The sequence below is a fragment of the Hylobates moloch genome, unplaced genomic scaffold (assembly GCF_009828535.3).
Source record: "Hylobates moloch isolate HMO894 unplaced genomic scaffold, HMol_V3 SCAFFOLD_18, whole genome shotgun sequence".
NCBI classification, from domain to species: Eukaryota; Metazoa; Chordata; class Mammalia; order Primates; family Hylobatidae; genus Hylobates; species Hylobates moloch.
In genome coordinates this window covers 37,869,329-37,895,495 of record NW_026652293.1, presented here as the reverse complement: position 1 = coordinate 37,895,495, position 26,167 = coordinate 37,869,329, and the positions used below count along the sequence as shown (strand labels likewise).

The following is a 26,167-nucleotide window of genomic DNA, read 5'->3' as shown; positions in this document are numbered from 1 at the left end:
AAGAAAGGTGTTTTTTTTTTTTTCAGAAAACAATTCAAAGCAACTTGCCACAATATATGACGCAGAATAAATGTTGAAGCAAAATGAAATTAAAACAACCTAAAGTCTTGTTTTACACTAAGAGCAGCTATGAGACTATAAATTCTCATTTCAACATCCTATAGTTAGCCTGATTCTATTTCAGAATATACATTTTCAAATTTATTACGAAAACTTCCAAGACATTTATTACAATACATGCTTATTACCATTGTTAGTATACGCTTTATGGTTACTAAAATGACTTGTCATTTGTGCTAGATTCTATACCCCTGAGGGCAGGACTATGTCTGCCTTGTTTGTCAGCGTGTCCCCAATGCTAGAATAATACCTGGAGCATGGTAGGCACTCAATAAACATTAATGAGGTAAGAAAATAGCAATTTATAAGTATTTGAAAATACTTAGATAATTCTTTAAAAAAAGTTCTTTTCATTCATCACACATTGGCTGCACTGCATGTGGAACTTCCTTCCAGGCTCTATCCAAGCACTGTGCTAGGTTCTGGAACTATCGTACATAGATAAGACTTTTTGTTTGTTTGCCAAAGAGGAGCCCAGAAAGAGTCCTGTAACCAGGCAATTACAATGCACTACAACATGATACATTTAAAATATTCAGACAAGTGTTGTGGGAGCCTCAAAGATGAAGCAATTCAGCTTTACCTAGGAGAGCTGGGGAGAGCTTCACAGAGGCTGTGACATCTGAGGCTGACCTTAAAGGATGAGCAGGAGTTTGCAAGACAGAGAAAAAAGCAATCTAGGTAGAGGGAAAGGTAGCAAAGAGTTCTGGGGTCCTGAAAGAGAGGTTCCAGAGGGCTGAAGCACTTGGTGTGAATAGTATGAATAAAAATGACTACCCTCCTCTTGTCTGAGGTCTGAGCTGGAGGAAAAATCACCTAATATTTAATAATTACCAAGTCCTGCTTTTAACTATATAACTAGTTATAATACTATAAACATTTGCTTTATTGTGTTTAAAATATGTAAACAACTTAGATAATTTATCTAACTCTTTTTTTGTGGGGCTTTTTTGACTACTCTGAGAGTTAAAAATGGGAAAAAAAAGTTCACCTGTCAGGTGACACAAACCAATTTCTACTAAATGTGCCAGAATAATTTTTCTCCACCTCAAGAATAGTCTTCAGTCTATTCATTACTGTCTTTTTACAGTATTTTTTATTTAATAAAACCTATTAAGACTACCATACAAATCTCTTTACTTATGCTTTTATCTTTTAACTGATCAATTTTTATATTGCTGACATCCCTTCTTCACCATTTGCTCATTTAAAAATTCATAGTATGTGAGATATGTCTCTGGGGAAAATGTCTATAAAATTTGTTACAGCTGGCAAATGTGTATGAGTCAGTGATAGCACATGACTAAATGCTTCACAGAAAATAAAATTTGTTTCTGTAGTAAGCAGAACTGTTTAAATGTTATTTATTTTTATGTTTCAAAGAAAATATATTGTGAAGTGCTGCATTGATTTAATACACAACAATGTCTGTGTACACGCTGTAGAAGGAAAATTTATGAAACCTTTGCACAACTCCTTTAATTGAATTTTCCAAATCTCTCACCACACACAAATAATCAATATCTTCTGCAGAGAAAACCAGTCAGAATTATTACAGTCTTTCTTTTCAATTTTGTTGTCATCAGCACGTACAGAGCACCTGGATATTTGTAATGTCGGATAGCAAGTTATTTACACCTCTTAAACACCTAATTGCTATTAAGTGAGTCCAAATCTATAGTTTAAAATTTTTTCTACTAATTTTATTTGAAACAAAAATTATCATAGTTCTGTTAAAGTATAAAAAATTTAAACCATGAAAGAAATTTAAAAGGCTTTGAAAAGTAATAAACCAGTTTATTTTTACTTAAATCCTAGACAAATCTCAAGTAAGCATTTTTAGCAGCTGAAATGCATACCCCAAAACAATGATGAATCATGTAAAACAAGAGCATTAACATTATTAATAGGAAAGGTTATGACTCACATATGGCTACATGATAGCTGAATCATTATAAAGAGCTGAGGACTATAGTTGTACATTAATGTATATTTGTGCTATCAAAATTAATGGCTCCATTTTTTATCTCCAGATAAACCCAGAATGTTAAAGCATAGGGGGAATTTCTGTTGTTTCTCCTAAAAGTCGTCATGTCTAAACTTCAAACCTCAGTGCTTTTAAAATTGAAGTATCTGTTTGAAAAAAATATATTGTTTAATGTTAAGATAAAATAGAAAACTAAAAGGGTAGTAGTCTTCTGGGAGTGAAATTATTCAGCTGGTATGATGAATACTTTTTCAAGCCTGAGTGGGGGAAAGAACAACATATTTTTATGTTTAAAAAATACTTCAGTGGGTGGTTAGAATGAAGAGGCAATATCAAACTATTTTATAGTGTTAGAACAGAAAGAGTTTTAAATTTGTCCTGTTGTCTAAGAATGTGATAACTAAAATCTTATAACCAAGATGAATTTTACTATGTAAGAATACAGAAAGTTAACTAAAGAAAACAGGAACATTGTACTTTATGCTTTTTAAAATAGACCAAAGTTGGAAATTCTGAAATATTTTCTATTACAAACAGCTGAAACATTGAACAATGTAAAGTTCAGACGGTTCTATTTCATTTAAAATATGCATACTGCAACCCACACAATTATTCTCAAAACAGATAAAATATGTTTTGGACTGAAGCTAAGTGTCTAGATTTCATATCTTGGCAACTGCTCTACAATTTGCTTACATTCTTTTCAAAAACATTTTGTTTATTGGAAGTACTAGTCATAGACCAACAATGATGGTATTTTTTATTATCTTCAGAAAAAACTGAAAATATTAACTACTAAATAATGCCATCTATTGACTAAGGAATATCTGTAACAAGTTGTTTTAAGTAGAGGTTGATTATGTAAAGTAAATAAATTTCATGCCTCACCATGTGATGATAATGTGACATTTCATCTGTATCAGCCCACTGCATGGTCATATGTCTTAAGTCTTCAGCATAACAAATTTAAAATAATTATGAAAATTCACATCCAAATCTTACAGAAAAAGAACCTTTCATTTCATTATTTTCCTAATAGTCATAAAGCCAGTGTTATTGAAGAAAGCAAAATTAGGCTTGTTTCCTAAGTAACTGAAGAAAGAAAGAAGCCTTCCTTTGTTTAAGAAATCTGTGTTTAGCAGAGGAGATCCTCTTTTATTCATATACTCTCATCAAGGCATCCCCTGATTTACCAGGTCCAGTTCTTATGACACTGTGAAAATCTCAGTGTGCCTTTTAATTTTATTGTGTATGTTTTAAATTTCTCTTGAATAAGTTATATAAAGCCTTAAGAATGTGTGTCAGATGTCTATATTTAAAACACTAGAGTGTTATTTTTACAATTATACTCTTCCTGTAATAAAGACTGTAACTGACGTTAACTGAAATTCCCACTGAAATGAAAAAATAAATATTACCAGAACTAAAAGACCAATTAGAAGAGGCAATGATAGCATAAATATTGAAATTCTCATGGTACTGTCTATTTTAACTATTCTAGAAAAATTTAGTAAGAATCTGAAAGACCAAAAAACAAACAAACAAACAAACAAACAAAAAAACCCACCAAAAACCCAGAAGAATCTGAAGGACATTCTTTTGATAGTGAAACAAGTAATTGGCTTATTCTAATTTTCATAATTACCTTAATAAATCCTATACATATTATAGGGATGATTTTTATTTTACTTATTTTCTAATATTATGACAAACTCCCAAAACATTTTAAAATTTAAACAATTCTGTGTAATAGCATAGTAAAAATAAATAAAAGAAAGTGGAAATTTCAAGGCCAGATTGCAAAATAAGGGACATATAAAGCAAACTAGTTTGAGATGTCAAAAGAATTAGCAAAATCCTCTTAAAATGAATGTATGAGCAGAAAAGGGTAAAAGTTGCTAGCTTAGTAAAAAAAATTTACATGTGTGTGCATGTTTGTGTGTACATAATCATTAACCAAAAAACAAAACAAACAAAAAATCCCCCAAACTAATATGTATGTTAGGAACCAGAGAAAGAGGTAGGAAAAGCACTCAGGAAAACTATATAGCTCAAAATCAAATTACAACAAAAATAAGCTTTAATCTATTTTTTAGGCAATATGAATTTCCCAAAATTAGTTAAAAAGCTAATGAAGTTTTTAATACCTCAGGAAATACAAAGAGCTAATGTAGCTCTTGCCAAGAAACAGAATTGGATGATGACAACATAGAACACACATTAATATATAACATACTTATATAGATACTATGTATTATATATTTTTAAACTGAGTTTTCATTTAAATGAATGATTATTAGAAATTTACAAACATGGTTTAGTGATACAGTCTCTCTATGCAGGAACTCAGTCCTTTGGGAAAATCTGGTAATGGGCAAGTCAGCCTTAATGCCTAAAATAATAGAAAACAGTTTTAAGGCTGATCATGCATAAACACACAATGAGTTAATGTATTTTAGATGGCCATAAGGAAATGAAAAAAGTTTCCCCTGGAAGGAAAAATATTTTAATGAAATATAAATTAAAAAAATTTTTCTTTAAATTATTAGCATTGACAGTTCACTTATTTATTCCAGAGTTTTCCTCTTCCTTATTTCTCAAAGCTGTTCACAAAAGCCAACTATGTTAAGCCTAATTCTAGTTAGTTCTATGAAGTTACAGATTTTTAAGGAAATCACACTATTGGTGTAGAAGATATAGAAGCAAATTTTCTTCCAATTGGGAAATAATAAACATTTTGCTTTCCTATTGTGATCCTCTAAAACTTGTCAAATTAGGAGAGATTGAAACCACTGAAACCCAGTTACACATTCTAATCAAGTTATACAACTAAAGTAAGAGACAAGAGGCCAGGGGTGTTGGCTCATGCCTGTAATCCCACTTCACTAATCATCACTTTAGTCTGGGTGACAGGGTACAATCCTGCCTCTAAATTTTTCTTTTTTCTTTTTCTTTTCTTTTCTTTCTTTTTCTTTTTTCTTTCTTTTTCTTTCCTTTCTTTCTCTTTCTCTCTCTTTCTTTCTTTCTTTTTAAAAGAAGAGATCCCAAGCCATTTCCAAGAAACAGCTACCTTTCATGTTCTTAAATTCTTGGCATCACAGTAGACGTTAGTTGCTCAACTGAAGAGCTCAGGAAGCCTATTCAGCTCTCTTCCTACATGAGCTTTGGAGGAGTCTTGCCATGGCTGCAGCCCTGCCATGACCCAGCTGGCCTTTAGATCTGACTGGCTGGCAATCCCAGCACTTTCCATTGCCAACCCATCACTGGCTTATTAAAGGTTCTAAACCCAGGCTAACATACCAGATTGACTGAAGCAGTTTCAATTATGTGCCATGTTTGAATCTGAAAGCTAAGATGATTGGATGATTTCATTTGTTTTAAGAGATAACACAGAATAATGGAAAGACCAGAGTTCTTGAGGCCAGACTGGTCTTTGGTTGGAATCCTTGCTCTGTTACCTAAGTAGAAGTCTTGGGCAAGTTACTTAATATTTTTTGTGTCTTCATTCCTTGTCTATAATGACAATGATAATACAGTGTAGCTATCTTTCCACATTGCTGTAAAGATTTGCTGATCCTAGTATTGAGAATATTTGTAATTATAGTTACTCAATAAATGGCAGTCATTGGTATTTAAAAGTGGTAGGCTAAAAACATGGCCACCCATTTTAAGGCCTAATTCCACTTGCAGTAATTGCTAAATGGCATTCATGTAGGTACTATTAATCACTTTTATATTAGTCTAAAGGTTTTGGTATTTTACAGTTCATGATTACTTTGCTTATTGAGGTGTGAAGGTGTGAATGTGTACTTCCTATGGAAACCTAAAAACTGTTTAGTTTTCCATACTGTGAAATGCTCAGAGGCATGAGAGTTCATAGTAGAACAAAGCATATCAATGATCTGAAAGTTTCCAGAATACTGGTTAGAAAGTAACTTTTAATGCTTCTAGTGCAACAATAAAAACTGCAGTATATTAATGCATTGTTGCTCCTATTTGTCTGTATTCTGAAAAAGAAATTTTAATAAAAAGACAAAATTCAAATCTTATGTTGAAGATTGCATTTCAAAAGACATTTAAAAAGTTCAACCATCAGAGAAGTTGATCTCATCAGATATCATCTTCTGCTAAATGCAATATAAAGCTTTTCAAATGAGATTCGTGTCTTTTAAAAGAACACACTTCAGAACAGGGATCTTTGAGGAAAAAAGAAAACCACTAAAAAGGATTCATGATGATTAGTTTTAATTGGCAAAATGGGATGAAAGCATCTTTTTATGTAATAAACTAAAACACAACTACTTACCTTTGTGAGGAAGTCCTGTACTCTTTTCAAACAGTTTTTGTTCATTTACTTTTGTCACTAAAGGAAGTAAAAATCTCATGTCAAGAATTAACATAGAATACGGATAATTTCTCAATACTTGTAACAAGCAACTTCATGAGAAAAAATAATTCAAAATAATACATAAGTATCAAGTATAAAATATAATACTTTATTATATATTATAAAAATGGGCATTACATTTGAAATGCCTACTACCAGTTTCCAAGGTGCATTCTTTTCATTCACATTCAAGAAAAATCCCCCAAATAACACATCCTGATAGAAGACATGTGGCTTCTTATTTAAATAAGGTAATAGTTTTTTTGTTTTTTGTTTTTTTTAATTTTTTTTTTTTATTATACTTTAGGGTTTTAGGGTACATGTGCACAATGTGCAGGTTTGTTACATATGTATCCATGTGCCATGTTGATTTCCTGCACCCATTAACTCGTCATTTAGCATTAGGTGTATCTCCTAATTTTTATCACATGTCCAGTAATGGTATATATAAAGAAGTCTATCAAATGTAAATGAGACAAATTAATAGGCTTATCTTTAAAATTACTGTCATTGAAAACTCATAAATTCTTACTTAGTTCTTTGGTTTTCTGCATTTCTCTTTTTAAGAAATGTGATGCACAGGAGATTCCAATGAGATTTTCAAGCTCTCTACTGCCCTCCAAAGCCTACAAGAAATCCATCTTGAATGAGTTAAGTTCTCTACACAAATGAGATTACTGACATGCCTAGTGAAAATACAGTATATTGTTTCCTTCATTTGAAAAACTTAAACTTTATGTTAGGATATTTAACTGTTTCTAGCAGGCCAACTATTTCAAGCCCAAAAATGTCTGAATAAAAATAATTTATAATTAACTAAAAAGACTAAACATAATCTACAAATTTATGTTTAAATGTGAAAAGCAAGATATTACTAAAATATTATGGTTAAATAGTGTTCTCTTATAAAAAAAAATTCCCATGAAAAGTAAATTAAACATACTCTGTGCAAACTCTTTCCTGGATTGGATTCCCTAATCTGGGACATTTCTTTCCTTTTATCGTTTTCAAACAGGGTAGAAGTATGAAAAAATGCAAACCTGTATACTACTTAAATTTTGCATGATCTCCATGATTTCTTCTGACAATTTCTCAACTTTTGATAGCAACATCATGAATCTAGTAATAAAGAAAAAGATAATACTTAGCAAGGGGAAGCATTTAAACATGGCAAGTCATTTTCAGAGCTTTAACTCTTTTTAAAGGACCTTAGACTTAGGTTCTTTCATTCTTTACAAACACAATATATATATTATCAACTGTCCCCTCTTTTGGAGTTTTACTTTCCGATACCCACTGAGCAGTGGGATGGAAGACATAGTTGGCTGTTCCTTTCTCCACAATGCCACATTGAGAACACTAATACACCACCATTCCTTCATTTACCTTGATCTGAGTCTATGAATCAGTATCACCTAGTAACTTCTTTTGAAAATAAAAAAAGTTTTATGACTTTATTTTAAATTTGAAAATAAAGAAGAGGAAAAGAGGAAAACATCACTTGGAATTCAATCTTCTGAACATATCTCCAGTTAGCTTTTTGGAAAAATGCTCCTAGTTTAAAAACAAAAAATTGTGTAACTTTGTTATCATGCTTTTTTTTTCCTTTTTATAAAGAAATGGGGTTTACCTCTGTTACCCAGGCTGAAGTGCAGTGGTGTGATCATGGCTCACTGCAGCCTCAACCTCCTGGGTTCAATAGATCCTCTTACCTTGGCCTCCCAAATCACTGTGATTACAGGTGTGAGCCATGGTGTCTGGCTGTGCTTTCTTTACTTAATACAACATTATATACATTTTGGGGGGCCACATATTAAAGGCTGCACAATATTCTATTTAGTAAACATACTAAAAATGGTTTAACCATTCCCTTACTGTTAAAATTTTAGTTTATTTTCCAATTTTAAGACCCCATAGCTGTTTGTGATAATCTATATCAACACAGTCTGATAGAAAAATAATGTAAGCCATGTATGTAATTTAAAATTTTTGGTAGCCACACTAAAAGGAATAAAAAGGTAAATTTTCTTTAATAATTTTCATAACGTTTAGGTATTTAAATCAATATATTCAAAATATTATTTCAACATATAGTGAATATAAAAATTATTGAGATATTTTATACTTTTTTTCAAATCCAGGTATACTTTACATATTAACAACACATCTCATTCCATACTTGCCATATTTCAAGTGCTCATTAGCCATGTATGGCTTGTGAGTACTGTTTCAAACAGCATAAATCCATATAGATTTTATGAGAGAAACCAGAAATTCTATTTAAATGCTTTCTCAAGATTACATCAGTATTAGTCATTGACATTTTTGTTATTAAAAATAAGAAAAATATGTTAAAATTTTGATATACAATGTGTATGTACAGTAAGTTTCAACTAAGTAAAATTTTATCTAAGTATGTGAACAAGAAACAGACTTGATAGCATTATGAAAAAGCTAAAAATTATGAGGGCAGTGGAATTTTGGGTGTTTTTTTTTCTTTAAAAGTTTTCCTTTATTATGTATTTTCAATTAGAAGTTATCTGTCTGAGGCCCTGATAGCTTAACAGGAGAACCTCAGTTTGAGAGATGGTATCATAAAGGAATTCCTGCTCCTTCAAATTAGATCCAAAGACCTGAAGAAACAAGGACTTAAGGGACTCCCTCCCAGGCTGGATCCTCTAGCTTCTCATATATGATGCCAAAGCCTACTGAGTGCCCTAGGAGTACAAAGTGGAAGCAAATAAGTTACTTTGCTATGAGAAAGAATCTGAGGGGCTTGTTGCCTTATACCTTGCATCCCTTTCCTGGGAGAACTGGAATAGTAGAGCGTTTTCAAACTGTCTTACCATATGTTAACGAGCTGATGGTACTCCCTGTTAACCCATAGGGAATTGTGTGGGAAGGATTAGGTCCTGCAGGGCTGCCATCTTCAATGTCTCCAAGGGGCTCTGTTCACATAGAGTTAGATGTAAATGGTGCCCCCAAAAGTTGTATAATGTAGCATCTCCAAAGGACCTACTAGCAGCTCTCCTAAATTAAGATAGTAATTGAGGGGCTAAGCTAAAACAAACTGTCTTAACAATCTTGGAGACTTGTATGGATTAAATATCAATTATCTGGGGAAGTTGTTTTCAAAACATCTTTGATATGCTGAAGGTGCTTTCTCAAGGACACTTGTATCCATTGCAGGATCAAGTAGTAGGACTAGTAGACATGCTATTGCTTTTATTATTATTTTGATTCCCTTTCCTCTCCTCCTCTTCTTCTCCCTAGACGAAATCACCTCTTTTTCCCACCTTGAAGGCAACCACATTCCCATGAATGGTGTTTTAAGTGTTATACAACTGTTAAATCCTAGACAAAATGGAATTCTCATAAACATCCTACTTGTGCTGAAAAGTAGATTTGTATTGCTACTGAGAGCCTTTTCTGTATTTTCAATGCATGGTTCAAATTTCACTTTGTTGCCCTAACATAGCATTATGGTTTGCATACAGTCCCTTAATATCATCTTGATGTTCCTTTACTAATTTATTTATTCCTGAAAATCAACGATCTTTCATTTCTTTCAAGCTGCCTGAAGAATATATTTCTCAAGTTCATTATGGTACAAAATTTCAAAGTTATTGTGCCTCTTTCAAGTTGGTGAGTAAAAGTATCATCATTGGGTGCCATTCGTATTTTACAGAATATTATTTCTTTCTCAAATAGATTTGCCTCTCACTAGACTAAATTGGACCAAATCCTTTATCTTATAATGACCCTTTGAGCCATCTGGATGTCAGTGGGCCACTACATCCAGGTATCCAGTGACTGTTGCCAGTTTTATGGCATCCTTACAAGATTTAATCAAATCTGCATTGTGGTCAAAGACTACTGTAGCACAACCTGAGAAATCTGAAATCTTGGTCCTCCTTGAATTAACCTTCTTTTTCATCGTAGAGTAAAAACCCAGCAGCATTTTTTTTTTTTTTTGAGACGGAGTCTCGCTCTGTCGCCCAGGCTGGAGTGCAGTGGCGTAATCTCGGCTCACTGCAAGCTCCGCCTCCCGGGTTCACGCCATTCTCCTGCCTCAGCCTCTCCGAGTAGCTGGGACTACAGGCGCCCGCCACCACGCCCGGCTAATTTTTTGTATTTTTTTAGTAGAGACGAGGTTTCACCATGGTCTCGATCTCCTGACCTCGTGATCTGCCCGCCTCGGCCTCCCAAAGTGCTGGGATTACAAGCGTGAGCCACCGCACCCGGCCAGCACTTTTTTTTTTAAGCATCTAGTAGTTTTTCTCTTGAGAGAGCTACATGTCAAAATTCAGGATTTTCAGTGCAGTTTTCCAATTTGCTTAGAAGAGTTGCATTGTGAAATTCAGAGTTCTCTCACATTCCTCAAAGAGAAAGTCCTTATTCTGAAAAACAACTGAAATTAGGTGCATCAGCCAAATAAAATCCATGAGAAGCATTGGATGTATCCATTAACTCTGCTTTTCCTTCCTTCTATATTAACTTCTTCAGTCTCAAGTCAGGTGTAACTTGACTTTCAAAACTATCATTCTGTACCAGTTCTGGGTTTTTCCTATCTTGGCCACTTTCAATTCTTTCAATTATTTTCCATTCTTAGCTTCGAATGTAGTTTCATCATTTACTTTTTCTCTATTAAGTTCCTCAGAAGTATTCTGAGGAGAGAACTAAAAGAACAAAGAGAAATTGTATTAAATTGGTGCTTCTAATTCAGATTTATTGAAGCAGGTGTTAGCAAGTATTAACTCAGCTCCTGCTGTGCCATCCTAGATGTGAAAGAATGAGAAGCAAAGGAGTGGAGCAGATAAAAAAGGAACCCAGTGATTTATAGATTCCCTCGGATGCAAGCCATGGTATCTACTGTACTGTGTAGGCATTGCGGATATAGTGGAAGAAGAGCGAAAACCTGTAAAAGCCATGATAATGGCCTGAAAAAAATTTTGATCTCCTTCCTTTTTTGTAACTTCGAATTGTTTGACATAGGTCTTCCTTACCAGATTGTAAGCTCCATGAAGGCAAGGGCAGTATCTACCTTATTTACTGTTACAACCTGTGTTAACTAATAAGGTGCCTGCAGTTATGGGAGGTACCCAGTAACTATTTGATGGATCAATGAACAGAATAAAAAAGACCTGGTCCAGTGACCATCCATCCCTAGATTCAAGTGAAGTATGCCCATCCTGCAGTTTTCTCTTTTTGTTACTTCCTTCTCATATTGTCTTATACAGTCTCCATGATTCATCAGTTATATTGCTGACAAAGTGAATTAATTCAGTTCCCTAACTTTCCACCACATATGTCTTTCTCACATGTAACCCTGGATGTCCCTATTTGTTTTCTTTGCTCCTAGTCTAAGCTGTGAGTACTATGGAAAAAAAAAAGTCTCACAGTAGAATTGACAGTCAATATTAGAAGTATGATTTTGCTGAGCACCCAATGTTGCTTAACTCTCCATTTACCTAATTTAATGAATCTTCTTTCACAAATTTCTGCTCAACATGACAGCCTAACCCAATCTCCACTTCCTCCATATTAAAATTAAACTCTTATATTTCGATTTCTGCCTTAGTATTCTAATACAGTGTTCTCAAAGGCCACAAATACACTACTAATTAATTCTATTACTAAAAGCTATTATCTGAAAGTTGTTACCTCTAAGAAATTGTACTTTTATAAGTCTCGAGACTTGTGCATTAAAATGTACATAACAGAGATGAATTCCCTAGGTTTTCTTTATCTTTACAATACTATGATTCATGCAGAAAAAGGTAAATAGGTCACTGAATCTCCATCTCCCTCGACCTAAACTGATAATTTTGGATGACAGTTGAATTATGAAAACAATGAAATGTATTGTTAACTTTTTTTAATGCTTTCTTAGTTTAAGGCACTATACTTACTACTTTACAAACTATATCTTACTTAATTTTCAAAACAACTACCTGTGGGAAATACCGTCTCCATTTTACAGCTATGAAAACTGAAGTACCAATAAATTATTTAATTATCCAGGGTTTTATAACAAGGGGCACAGTCAGGATTTGAACCCAGGTGTGTTTGACCTATGTTCTCAACCATTATATAATATTTCCAAAAGTGTAATTCAGTTACAACTGGCATCAGAATTCCTTGGTAAATGGTTAAAAATACAAATTCCTGGGCTGCATCCAAGAACTACTAACAGAGAAGGTCAGAAATATGCATTTCTAGGCAATTCTTATGCACATAAAAATTAATTAAAAGCATTTTTTCCTGAAGACTGACCACAAAAAAATCTGGTCAATATAAATAAAATTGACATTCTTTGTAAAAAAAAAAAAAAAAATTTCCCCCTGTGTTTAGCTCTATTTATTTCATTATATTTTTACAGGCTGTCTCAAGGAGCTTTTCTGCATTCTGTTCAGCTTAAAATTTTTTTAAAAAATTTCTTACTGTGATAAAATATATACAAGATTTGTCATTTTAAACATTTTTAAATGTACAATTCAGTGACATTAATTACACTCACAATGCTGTGCAACCATCACCACTATCTATTTCCAAAACTTTTCTATTACTACAAACAGAAACTGTATAACCATTAAGCAATAACTCTTCTTGCTTCCCACCTCCAGCCTCTAGTAACCCTTAATCTCCTTTCTGTGTCTTTGAATTAGTCTATTCTAGATATTGCATACAACTGGAATCTTACAGTATTTGTCCTTATGTGTCTGGCTTATTTCACTTAGCATAATGCTTTCAAGATTCTTCAATGTAGTAGCATGTATCAGAACTTCCTTCCTTTTCATAAATAAACAATATTCCACTGCATGTATATACCACACTTTGTTTATCTATTCATTTGTTGATGAACATTTGGGTTGTTTCCTGTCTTTTGGTTATTGTGAATAACGATGGAATAAACACTGGCATATAAATATCTGAGTCACTGTTTTCAATTATTTTGGGCATATACCTAGGAGTGAAATTGCTTGGTCTTATGGTAATTATATGTTTAACTTTTTGAGAAAAGTGCCAGACTGTTTTCCACAGGAGCTACAATGTACAAGGGTTTTAATTTCTCTATATCCTTGCCAATATTTGTTATTTTCCATTTTTATTGTTTGTTTAAATAGACATCCTCGTAGATGTAAGGTGTAAGATGTAAGGTCTTGCTGTGGTTTTGACTTGCATTCCTTTAATGACTAATGATATTTAATATATTTTCATGTGTTTATTGGCAATTTGTATAACTTCTTTCAAGAAATACCTACTCAAGGCCAGGCACGGTGGCTCATGCCTGTAATCCCAGCACTTCGGGAGGCCGAGGCCGGCAGATCGCGAGGTTAGGAGATCGAGATCACCCTGGCTAACATGGTGAAACCCCGTCTCTACTAAAAATACCAAAAAAAAAAAAAAAAAAAAAAGTTAGCCAGGCATGGTGGCGGGTGCCTGTAGTCCCAGCTATTTGGGAGGCTGAGGCAGGAGAATGGCGTAAACCTGGGAGGCGGAGCTTGGAGTAAGCCAAGATCGTGCCACTGCACTCCAGCCTGGGCGATAGAGCGAGACTCCATCTCAAAAAAAAAAAGAAATATCTACTCAAGTCTTTGCCTATATTTAAAATTGGGTTGTCTTTTTTCTTGTTGAGTTTTGGAAGTTCTTGATCTACTCTGGACATTAAACCCTTATTAGAAGCAATAAACCCTTATTAGATATATAATTTGAAAATATTATCTCCCATTCTGTACTTTGCCTTTTTACTTTCTTGATGGTGTACTTTGAAGCACAAAAGCTTTTACTTTTGATAAAGTCAAATTTATTTTTTCTTTTGTTCATTGTGCTTTTGGTGTTGTTATGTAAGAATCTATCAACAAATTCAAGGTCATGAAGATTTATCATTATGTTTTCCTCTAAGATAGTTATAAATGGTTTTAGCCCTTATATTTAGGTCACTGATCCATTTTGATTTAATTTTTACATATGCTGTGAGGTAGGGATCCAACTTCATTCTTTTTTATAAGGAAATCCTGTTTCCCAGCAACATTTATTGAAGAGACTATTCTTTCTCCATTAAATAAACTTGGCATCCTTGTCAAAAATCAACTGGCCATAGACGTATGCGTTTGTTTTGGACCCCCAATTCTATTCCATTGGTCTCTATGGCTACTGTTATGCCAGTGCCATACTGTTTTGATTACTGTGGCTTTGTAGTATGTTTTGAAATCAGGAAATATGAGTCTTCCAACTTTGTCCTTTTTCAAGATTGTTTGGCTATTTAGGGTCTCCTGTAGTTTCATATGAATTTAAGGACAGGTTTTTCCATTTCTGCAAAAAATGCTGTTTAATCATTCTGCAAAAGAAATATAGGAATTACAGTGAATCTGTAGATTGCTTTGGGTAGTAGCATTAACATCTTAACAATATTAAATCTTCTTGCCCATGAATACAGAATATCTTTCCTTTTATTTAGATCTTCTTTAATTTCTTTCAAAAATGAATTGTAGTTTCTAGTGTACAAGTTTTTTACCTCTTTAGTTAAATTTATTCCTGTGTATTTTATCCTTTCAGATGCTACTGCAATGGATTGCTTCCTTAATTTCCTATTCAAATTCATTACAGGTATATGGAAACTGAGTTTTGTGTGTTGATCTTATACCCTGCAACTTTTTTTGGCTCTATTTATTAGCTCTAGTAGCTTCTTGTGCACTCTTGGGATTTTCTCTATAGAGAATCATCTTGTCTTCAAATAAAGATTGTTTTACTTTTTCTCTTCCAATTTAAATGCCTTTTATTTCTTTTTCTTATCTAATTGCTCTGGCTAGAATTTCCAATACAATGTTGAACACCAGTGGTGAAAGCAGGTGTCCTTGTTTTGCTTCTGATCTTTAGGGGAAAGCTTCCAGTCTTCCATATCTAAAATTTTAAACAGTTGAAAATTCTCTTTTTAAGACTGGCTTTCCTCTTAGCCTTTGCTCACCTACAGAATAGGCCTAATACGGAATACAGGCTTATATCTTCATCCTAAGATTCTGATAAACATTTTCAACTAACTTATCCCTAGAGACCATCATTTGAGCAGTCAAGAGGAACTTAGAATACTGACCAGTGGTTGTCACAATTAAATTGTATACATAATGCAAAACAAAACAACAAAAATTTTTGAAAAACCAGTTCTGGCATAACTCACTACTATTAAAAAGATTTTATTTGGGTTAGTACAGAAATAACAAAAAATACACATCTAAAAAAGTTACTCTTCTGCCTATAAGAGAGAATGAGCTAGTGACTAAAAATAAGTCCTAGGTTGGGCACAGTGGCACATGCCTGTAATCCCGGCACTTTGGAAGGCCGAGGTGGGTGGATCACCTGAGGTCAGGAGTTCAAGACCAGCCTGGCCAACATGGTGAAATCCCGTCTCTACTAAAAATACAAAAACTAGCCAGACATGGTGGTGGCGCACACCTATAATCCCAGCTATTTGGGAGGCGGAGGCAGGAGAATCACTTGAACCTAGGAGGTGCAGGTTGCAGTGAGCCAAGATCATGCCATTGCACTCCATCGTGGGCAACAAGAGCAAAACTCTGTCTCAAAAAAAAAAAAAAAAGTCCTATACAACAGGTGGGATCCTCGTGGTGATGGAACTGTTCTGTACCATGACTACAGTGGTAGATACAAGAATCTACACGTGATAAAATTGTACAGAACTAAATACACACACACAAATCAGTTCATTGCAAAACAGGAAATATGAGTAAGATCAGTGGATTGAGTCAATGTCAATTTCCTGGTTGTGATATTGTACTACAGTTTTGTAAGATGTTATGTCGGGAAACTAGGAAAACAATACACATGATGTCTCTGTTTTACTTCTCACAATGGCAAGTAAATCTACAATTATCTGAAAATGAAACTTACAGGACAGTCACCATTACTGCATTTTCATAGCAATGCCAGCTACAGCAGCAGCAAATTGCCAAGAGGAAGAAAAGCCAATCGCAGTAAATTATATATATTCCTTGCAAAACATAAAGGATATGGAAGTTCACATAAAATATTAATGCGTAAGTGTTTTTTTACAAATGGGCTTTATTGACATGCCATTAACTACTTGTTTTGTGAAGAAAAAAACATTTTTAAACCTAGAACATGGAACTGTATTTTCCTGTTGAGAGGATTCTTACATTTAAAATTCTCCAAACTGATCAATAGGAATTGATTTCAGGACGTATTCATCAGTAAAAAAGGCAAAGTGAAAAGAGTACATATGGTGTGCCACCTTCTGTATAGAAAAAATATATGAAAGTGCTTAATTTTATGGAAATAAACATAGGAAAGGTAAATAAGAAACTAATGAATTTGGCTACCCACAAGAAATAGGTAGAAGGAATGAGGGAGGGATTAATACCACTCTGAGTATCCTTTTTTGGCAACAGTTTTGACTTTTAGAACCATATTAATGGCTTATCTCACTTTAAAAAGTCAAAAAGGATGAGAAGAAAGTAAAATTCACGAACAAGAAAACCTATTTCAAATGAATACTTCTTCAAATGACGAACTAATCCAAATAATTTTTGAAAACAGTAATTTGACTATATTATCTTTAAAGACAAAAAACTGCAAACAAATCTTGAATGCTTTGCAGGTTTGTTTTTAGCAGTGCTGTGAGCATGGGAATTCTGCAAGTATTTTGTGTACGATGTAGGATTAAGCAAATGTGCAAATTTATTGCTGCTCTTAGGAGACAGAGATTTAGATTTGAGATGGGATAGAAATATGGAAAAGGGGAAGTCAAGGAAAAACTTTGTATCACTATGAACAGATGAATTTTTAAATGGCCAACCAGCAGAAGGTCAACTAATAAATATAGAAATGATGGAGTTAGAAAATTATGACTATGGCAATCATTACAGTAATAACTGACTCAGGCAAGAATGATCAATGTATGTTAAAACTACTGGGTGAAACATGACAAAGTACCTCCCACAAAGTATTTATTAATTACAAAGGGACAATGATTACTTTTATAGTAGATAAACCTGCTGAACATCACTGTAATCAAATGATTAAAATTCATCAATAATAGGACAAAATATCTCTTGATGTAATTCAACATTCTTCTATATCTTTGCCCCAAAATACATAACATGAATAATGACAAAATAGCAGGCAAACGCAACTGAGGAATGATGTACAAAAAATAGTCTACATTATTTAAAAATATCACTGTCAGAGAAGACAATAAAAGTTTAAAAAAATTGTTCTAGATTGAAGGAAATTTTAAGAACTATTTTGTAATATGTAATCTTGGATTGAATCCTGCATCAAGAGAAAAATTGCAATAAAGAACATTACTGGGAAAATTTGAATTTGGACTATATACTAGATAACAGTAATTATATCAATGTTAAATTTCCTGATTTTAATATTTTTACTATGGTTAAATAATATTATTCTTAGGAAATACATACTGAAGGATTTAGCGGTAAAAAAGGATGTCTGCAACTTCTCAAATATTCAGAAAAGTCTGAGTACCTATGTATGTGTGTGCACATGTGTGACAGAGAGACTAAAAGTACATGTGACAAAATGTTAACAATTTGCGACTCTGGGGGAGTATTCAGGAATTCTTTTTAATATTCTTGCAAATTTTCTGTAAATTTAAAATTATTTAAGAATCTAAAGTTTAAAAAATGTCTCTAAACTGTTAAAAGCTTACAAAAGGTATTTATAGATATTTCACCCATGGGATTTTTTTCTTTTTTTTTCTTGATAGGGTATTTTTCTGTCTCCCAGGCTAGAGTGCAATCTGCTGCGCTGGAGTGATCCTCCCATCTCAGCTTCCTCAGTAGCTGGGACTACAAGCGTGCACCACCCAGGCTTGCTAATTTAAAAAAAAATTTTGTAGAGATGGGATCTCCCTATGTTGCTCAGGCTTAAACTCCTGAACTCAAATGATCTGCTTGACTTGACCTCCCAAAGTGCTGGGATTATAGGTGTGATCCACCATGCCCAGCCCCAGTCGGAAATTTTGTTTACAGTTCTTAAGCATCTTTTCTCCATGAACTCTACTTCATAAATTTTGTGTTTTTAAGGGTCTCAAGATTTTAGTTTGAATAAACAATATGTATTTGTAAAAATAATCTGAGTCATGTTTCTATTCAAATTTGTATTTTTACTGCATTTAACATTTATTTTTTAATTAAATTTTTTTTTTAAGATTGGAAACCATCAACTTGTATTGACACCAATTATGACTTTTCTCTGTAGCCTATAAGAGTGGACAGAGTGGGCTGACCCAAGATGTTTTTATCTGTAAGAATGACTAACAATGATGTACACACTTCTAAATAGCCGACTACTTTTTCCTAAAATGCAGCTGAAAGGATTCATAATGGTAACAAATTAGTGTTACAGATAGATTTTAATATGTATCTACTATCCATCCCCTTCCATGGAGCCATGGCATTGATTCAGGAGCTTTCACCTTTTATGTGAACTTTGGTACTGTCAAGACAGAGGCAATTTTGTTTACATTTACTCAGATACGTTTCATTCCTAAGAAAAGCCTCTTGGCAATATGTTTATTCAGTTCCGAGAAATGGTGACATTTTGGAAACTTCTCTCAGAAACAGCAGTCACACATGTGGAACACTGGATTAAACTACATATGATCACAACATACGGTTAGGACCTCCTCCCCTGACCCTACACATTTCTAAAGGAAAACCCAATTTTAGAATTTTGTACTTGCCAAACTTAGAAAACCCAGTCACTTGAAAGTTAGCCAGCAGAGCATTGCCATCAACCCCAATAAAGCTGTAGGTTTCATCACGTGCACCAGACATATCTACAAGGCTAGTTTCAGTATTCCTCTTTTAAAGAATTTATTTTAAACCTATTATACCACACAGCATGTTTCAAACACTGACATATAACTCCCTGATAAAACAAAGGCAAAAAGTTTTATCTTATTAGAAATAAGATACACCACCACTTATAGTCTTCAAATATTGCACTTTAACTTTCATAATTTGACAAAGCATTCATGAAACAAGCTACAGTACCTGTAAAGAAACATGCCTGTCCTAAATTTTTTATTAGGTAAGAATTTTACAAACATTATTTATATTAGTGGTAATGGAGAGTATTGCACCTTTTCCAAGCTACAGGGTGAGAATCACCAAGAGTGTGGTGGAACTTATGGCCCTTCCAAGGCCATGGCTCTTTCGGCCTGCAGAGGTCAGCCTCCACCTCCTGGGCTCAAATGATTCTCCAAACTCAGCCTCCTATGTAGCTGGGTCCACAGGTGCACACTACCATGCTTGGCTAATTTTTTTATTTTTTGTAGAGATGGGGTCTCATTTTGTCGCCCAGGCTGGTCTCTAACTCCTTGCCTCAAGTGATCCTCCCTCCTTGGCCTCCTAAAGTCCTGGGATTACAGGCCAGTGATGGATATTGACTATTCACTAGCTTTTGCAAATAAAATTTATTTAGAAACTTGTTTTGTAGTAGTTTATAATCATTAACATTTAGTGTTCTCATATCAGAAAATAGATTATTTGTTCTAACTGCCTAAGAATGTATTTAAAAAGCATCTTGCTTTCTAAATTATAGTTATTTTCTAGGCTTTTTTTTTTCTTTTTTTGAGACAGAGTCTCGCTGTGTCACCCAGGCTAGAGTGCATTGGCATGATCACCACTCACTGCAGCCTTGACCTCCTGGGCCCCAGTGATCCTCCCATCTCAGCCTCTCGCGTAGTGGGACTACAGGCACACCACCACATCCAGCTTGCTTGCTTGCTTATTGATTGATTGATTGATTGATTGAATGTAGAGATGAAGTCTCGCTATGTTGCTCAGGCTGGCCTTGAACTCCTGGGCTCAAGCGATCCTCCTACCTTGGCTTCCCAAAATGCTGAGATTATAGGAATGAGCCACTGTATATTCTAGTTTTATAGAATCTATTAGACATATCTATAGGTCATACTGGCCATCATAATACCACGCTGTGTTCTAACAACTTATCTAATGGGTAGGGGCCAAGGATGTTGTTAAGCAACCTATAATGTATAGGACAGCCTCTACCAAAAAGAATTACCCAACCCAAATGGCAACAGTGCTGAGACTGAGAAACCCTGAAGTAATCTTACATACTGTATGAAACTTCTTTTATTGGTAAATGACTGAAGGTAAACATATTTATCTTTTAAGATAAAAAGGGGGCACTTATTGGAGGGATACTAGAGTATCTCTCATAATCAAAGGGAAGCTGACATTGAGCAAGGCTTAAGGAGCAACAGAAAGAAGCCAGAAGACAAACAGGACCCTGCCTAATACCTCTCTTCTCTCTGGCTATGGGCTTCTTTCTCTCTCACTGCAAACCAGTTCATCTATTAATACATGGTAAAAAAACATGGCTGCCAGTACCATCTTTGCTTGAAGATCTCCATCTGAGAAGTAGTCTCTTTTCCTACTTCCAATTTTATAAATTCTGTGAAATAACTGAGTGACTGTGTTTAGGTCAGGTGCCTACCCTTGGACCAATCAACTGTCCAGGGTAGGGTCATATAAGACTTGGTAATCTTTAAATAAAGAGCCACATTATTGGAATGGGGTAACAAGTGATTTAAAGAATGTTAATCCCAGCAGGAAGAGATGCTGGGCAGACAAAATAAGATAGTACACCATAATGTCAGTTACTCTAGTATAATAATTAAAAGAAGTCTGCAGCTGGGCACAGTGGCTCATGCCTGTAATCCCAGCACTTTGGGAGGCCTAGACAGGCGGATCACCTGAGGTAGTGAGTTCAAGACCAGCCTGACCAACATGGAGAAACCCCATCTCTACTAAAAATACAAAATTAGCCAGGCATGGTGGCACATGCCTGTAATCTCAGCTACTCAGGAGGCTGAGGCAGGAGAATTACTTGAACCCAGGAGGTGGTGGTTGCAGTGAGCAGAGATCGTGCCATTGCATTTCAGCCTGGGTGATAACAGCAAAACTCTGTCTCAAAATAAATAAATAAATAAATAAATAAATAAATAAATAAATAAATAAGGTGGGCGTGCTGGTGCATGCTTGTAGTCCCAGCTACTCGGGAGCCTGAGGCAGGAGGATTGCTTGAACCAGGGAGGCGGAGGTTGCAGTGAATAAAGATCGTGCCAGTGCAATCCAGCCTGGCGACAGAGTGACACTCTGTCTCAAAAAAAAAAAAAAAAAAAAGTCTGCCCGACATAAAGCTTTGTGAGCTTAAGCTGTTATTTTACCTCTCTAAATGTCAGTTTCTTCACCTTTGTTAGGGCAATAACATTATCTACCTCACTGGGTTGTTAAGAGGATTAAATGTGATAATATATGCCTAAGACATGGCAAATATTCAATAATTACTAGCTATTATTACCCATGTTTACTTACTATGCTTTGTAAATCCTTAAGATGAAGATATCTCCTTTACTCATATCTATTTGACCATAAATTATTATTATTATTATTATTTTTTTGAGACAGAGTCTCGCTCTTATTGCCCAGGCTGGAGTGCAATGGCACGATCTCGGCTCACCACAACCTCTGCCTCCCAGGTTCAAGCAATTCTCCTGCCTCAGCCTCCCGAGTAGCTGGGATTCCAGGCATGTGCCACCACGCCCAGCTAATTTTTGTATTTTTACTAGAGACGGGGTTTCTCCATGTTGGTCAGGCTGGTCTCAAACTCCCAACCTCAGGTGATCCACCTGCCTCGGCCTCCCAAAGTGCTGGGATTACAGGCATGACCCACCATGCCTGGTCCAAAATTATGTTTTAACCCCATGAACACTTATGGGCATATCTAAAGATACAAATGTCCTATAGAATACAGTTTGGAAAATGTCCCATACAAGGCCATGCAGTCCAAAAGTTAAAAATCTACTTAATCATATAACATGTCTGAAAAAATTGCTGGTGTTGTTCAAGACTGTTGGGAACAAGCCCCCCAAAATCTGGCCAAAAACGGGCCCTAAAACTGGCCATAAACAAAATCTCTGCAGCACTGTGACATGTTCATGATGGCCATTAACACCCATGCTGTAAGGTTGTGGGTTTACCGGAACGAGGGCAAGGAACACCTGGCCCGCCCAGGGTGGAAAACCACTTAAAGGCATTCTTAAGCCACAAACAATAGCATGAGCGATCTATGCCTTAAGGACATGCTCCTGCTGCAGTTAACTAGCCCAACCTATTCCTTTAATTCAGCCCATCCCATAAGGGATACTTTTAGTTAATTTAATATCTATAGAAACAATGCTAATGACTGGATTGCTGTTAATAAATATGTGGGTAAATCTCTGTTTGGGGATCTCAGCTCTGAAGGCTATGAGACCCCTGATTTCCCACTTCACACCTCTATATTTCTGTGTGTGTGTCTTTAATTCCTCTAGCGCCGCTGGGCGAGGGTCTCCCCGACCGAGCTGGTCTTGGCACAAGACTTCATTTACACGAGAGTTTGGGAGTCTATTAGTATAGAAATAAAAGAAGAGACAAGGGTACACATAAGTGTACAGCTCATTCAATTGCAGTTAGCACCCAGATCACGAAACAGAACACTGACAACATCCCAGAAACTTTTAGCAGTATTGATTAGTTTTGGTGATTTTTGTACTTCATACAAATGGAATTATACACTATGAAACATTTTGTGTCTAGTTTTTTCCACATTCAACATTGTGTTTGTGATATTCAGCCATTGTTGTTAGCTATAGATAATTTTCACTGTAGTCCATTAGATAAATACCATAATTTGTTTATCCATTTGACTGTTGATGGACATCTGGATATTTTCAAACTTGAGGCAACTAGGAATTAGGCTGCAATGATCATTATGGTATTTGTCTTTGGGTAAATATATGTATACACTTCTGTTGGGTATATACCCTGAAGTGGAATTTCTGTGCCACAAGGTATGCATATATCCTGGTTTAGATGTTGCCAAACAGTTTCCCAAAGTGGTTTTCATCTACTTATACTCCCACCAGCAGTTTATTTGAGTTCCAGTTGTTCCACATCCTCACTCCAGAAGATCTACCCAGTATTTTCCTTCTTTTCTATTTTCAGCATTCTAGTGAGGATGTAGTGGTGCTTCATGGAGGTTTTAATTTGCATTTTCCCAGATGACACTTTCCAGTTGAGTACCTTTTCATATGTTTGCTGGTTTACATGAAAATCTGCTCTTATGAGGTGCCAATTAAAGTCTTTTGCCCATTTTTCTATTGGATTGTCTTGCAAATCTTTACACACTGGGCTGTACTTTCACACTCTAAAAAGTTTCTTTTTATAAAAAGGACTTTTAAAGCTGTTTAATTTATCCATTTTTTTCCTTTTATAGTTGGCATTTTGCCTAATCCAAGGTCCAGTCCTCTAAAAGTTTTTTTTTGTTTGTTTTGAGACAGAGTCTCGCTCTGTCGCCCAGGCTGGAGTGCAGTGGTGGCGTGATCTCGGCTCACCGCAAGTTCACGCCATTCTTCTGCCTCAGCCTCCCAAGTAGCTGGGACTACAGGTGCCCCCCACCATGCCCTTTTTTTTTTTTTTTGTATTTTTAATAGAGACAGGGTTTCATTGTGTTAGCCAGGATGGTCTCAATCTCCTGACCTCGTGATCTGCCCACCTCAGCCTCCCAAAGTGCTGGGATTACAGGCATAAGCCATCGTGCCCAGCCCCTAAAAGTTTTATTCTTTTACCTTTCATATTGAGACTTCCAATCCACCTGGAATTGATTTTTGTGCATGGTGTAAGGGTAAATGTCCAGATAAAATTTTTCCCATACTGATAACAAATAACAGTACTATCTTTTGTGGAGAAAAGGATATATACAATTAATTCAGCTAAATGAAGATATCTGTTAAAACTTCTTACTCCCTTAATTCTAATTCTTAGATTGTGGAATATCTTTAAATAATTTTTTTTTTTTTGAGACGGAGTCTCACTCAGTCACCTAGGCTGGAGTGCAGTGGCACCATCTCGGCTCACTGCAAGCTCTGCCTCCTGGGTTCAAGCGAGTCTTCTGCCTCAGCCTCCTGAGTAGCTGGGACTACAGGTGCAAGCCACCACACCTGGCTAATTTTTGTATTTTTAGTAGGGATGGGGTGTCACCATATTGGCCAGGCTGGTCTCGAACTCCTAGACCTCGTCATCCACCTGCCTCGGCCTCCCAAAGTGAATAACTTTTTTTTTTTTTTTAAATCTGAACAGACTGACTTTCAGAAGAGACTGTCCTGAGAAGACTACTGATATCAATAAAGTTCTCATAATAAAATGTCATTTCCATTATTTTTCGGTTTGTCCTAAGGCTGATTAGTATTCATTAATTCCTTATGCTTCAACATCTCATGGTGAGTTTCTAAATTTGTATAGTGTAGGACCAAACACTGACTCTACAGTGACTCTATCAAGGTACTGAAGCTACAGGAATTATTCTAGAAGCAGATGCCTTGCTTCCTCTCCGGTATCTCTCCTAGGTATGATATTTTTGCAAAGAAAAAAAAAAGAATATTGCCAAAACAAAACATAAAATGTTATGATCATTTAAAACTGATCCACAAATGTGCAATGTTGTTTATTGATTGATTCACTGATTGACTGAGATGAGGTCTTACCCGGTCGCTTAGGCTGGAGGGTAGTGACATTATCACAGCTCACTGCAGCCTCAAACTCCTGGGCTCAAGTGATCCTCCCACCTCAGCCTCCCAAGTAGCTGGGATCACAAGTGTGCACAACCACACTCAGCTAATTAAAAAAAAATTTTTTGTAGAGACAGGGTCTGGCCATGTTGCTCAGGCCGGTCTCAAACTCCTGGGCTCAAGCAAACTGCTTGCCTCAGCTTCCCAAAGTGCTAGGATTACAGGCGTGAACCACCGTGCCTGGCAATATTCCATTTAATTTGAGATTTTAAAAACCCAAGTCTTCAGGCTGAGGCAAGAGGATCGCTTTAGCCCAGGAGTGCAAGTTCAGCCTGGGCAACATGGCAAGAAAACATCTCTACAAAAAAGTAAAAGAATTAGCCAGGGGTAGTAACATACCTGTACTTCTAGCTACTTAGGAGGCTGAGGTGGGAGGATAACTTGAGCCCAGGAGGTTAAGGCTATGATTATGCCACTGCACTCCAGCCTGGGTGACAGAGCATGATTCTGTTTCTTAAGAAAAAAAAAAAAAATCCAAGTCTTTACGCAGTGGTTTTAAAAAATAAAAGAAATCTAAACAAATGGAATAAAGAATCTATTACTAAAGATAAAAATGGCTTTATTAGCTAGAACTGAGTTATTTTAATGAATGAAAAAAAAAAAACAATCAGAAATGCATCCTGGCCAGGTGCGGTGGCTCACGCCTGTAATCCCAGCACTTCAGGAGGCTGAGGCGGGCAGATCACCTGAGGTCAGGAATTCGAGACTAGTCTGGCCAAGCAGGCAGAACCCAGTCTCTACTAATACAAAAATTAGCCATGCATGGTAGCGGGCGCCTGTAATCCCAGCTACTAGGGATGCTGAGGCAGGAGAACAGCTTGAGCCCAGGAGGCGGAGGTTGCAGTGAGCCGAGATTGCATCATTGCACTTTAGCCTGGGTGACACAGCAAGACACTGTCTCAGAAAAAAAAAAAAAAAAAAGAAAGAAAGAAAGAAAGAAAGAAAGAAAAAAGAAAAAAAGAAATGCATCTTTTTT

At 35.5% G+C, this 26,167-nt stretch overlaps 1 protein-coding gene across 6 annotated transcripts in view; it reads right to left on the bottom strand.

Annotated features, from left to right (window-relative positions):
- Positions 1-26,167, bottom strand: part of ITGB3BP (integrin subunit beta 3 binding protein) — a 102,218-nt gene that overhangs the window by 26,791 nt on the left and 49,260 nt on the right. For 4 of the 6 annotated variants that reach the window (XM_058430886.1, XM_058430885.1, XM_058430884.1 and 1 more), the window contains exons 5-7: positions 7,535-7,613; positions 7,027-7,120; positions 6,414-6,470 (exon numbers count right to left, since the gene is read on the bottom strand). In XM_058430886.1, the coding sequence (XP_058286869.1) occupies positions 6,414-6,470; positions 7,027-7,120; positions 7,535-7,613 (230 nt within the window). Of the gene's footprint in view, positions 1-10; positions 3,058-6,413; positions 6,471-7,026; positions 7,121-7,534; positions 7,614-26,167 lie in introns of those variants that run through there. The other 2 variants (XM_058430883.1, XM_058430887.1) reach the window with 1 other exon arrangement.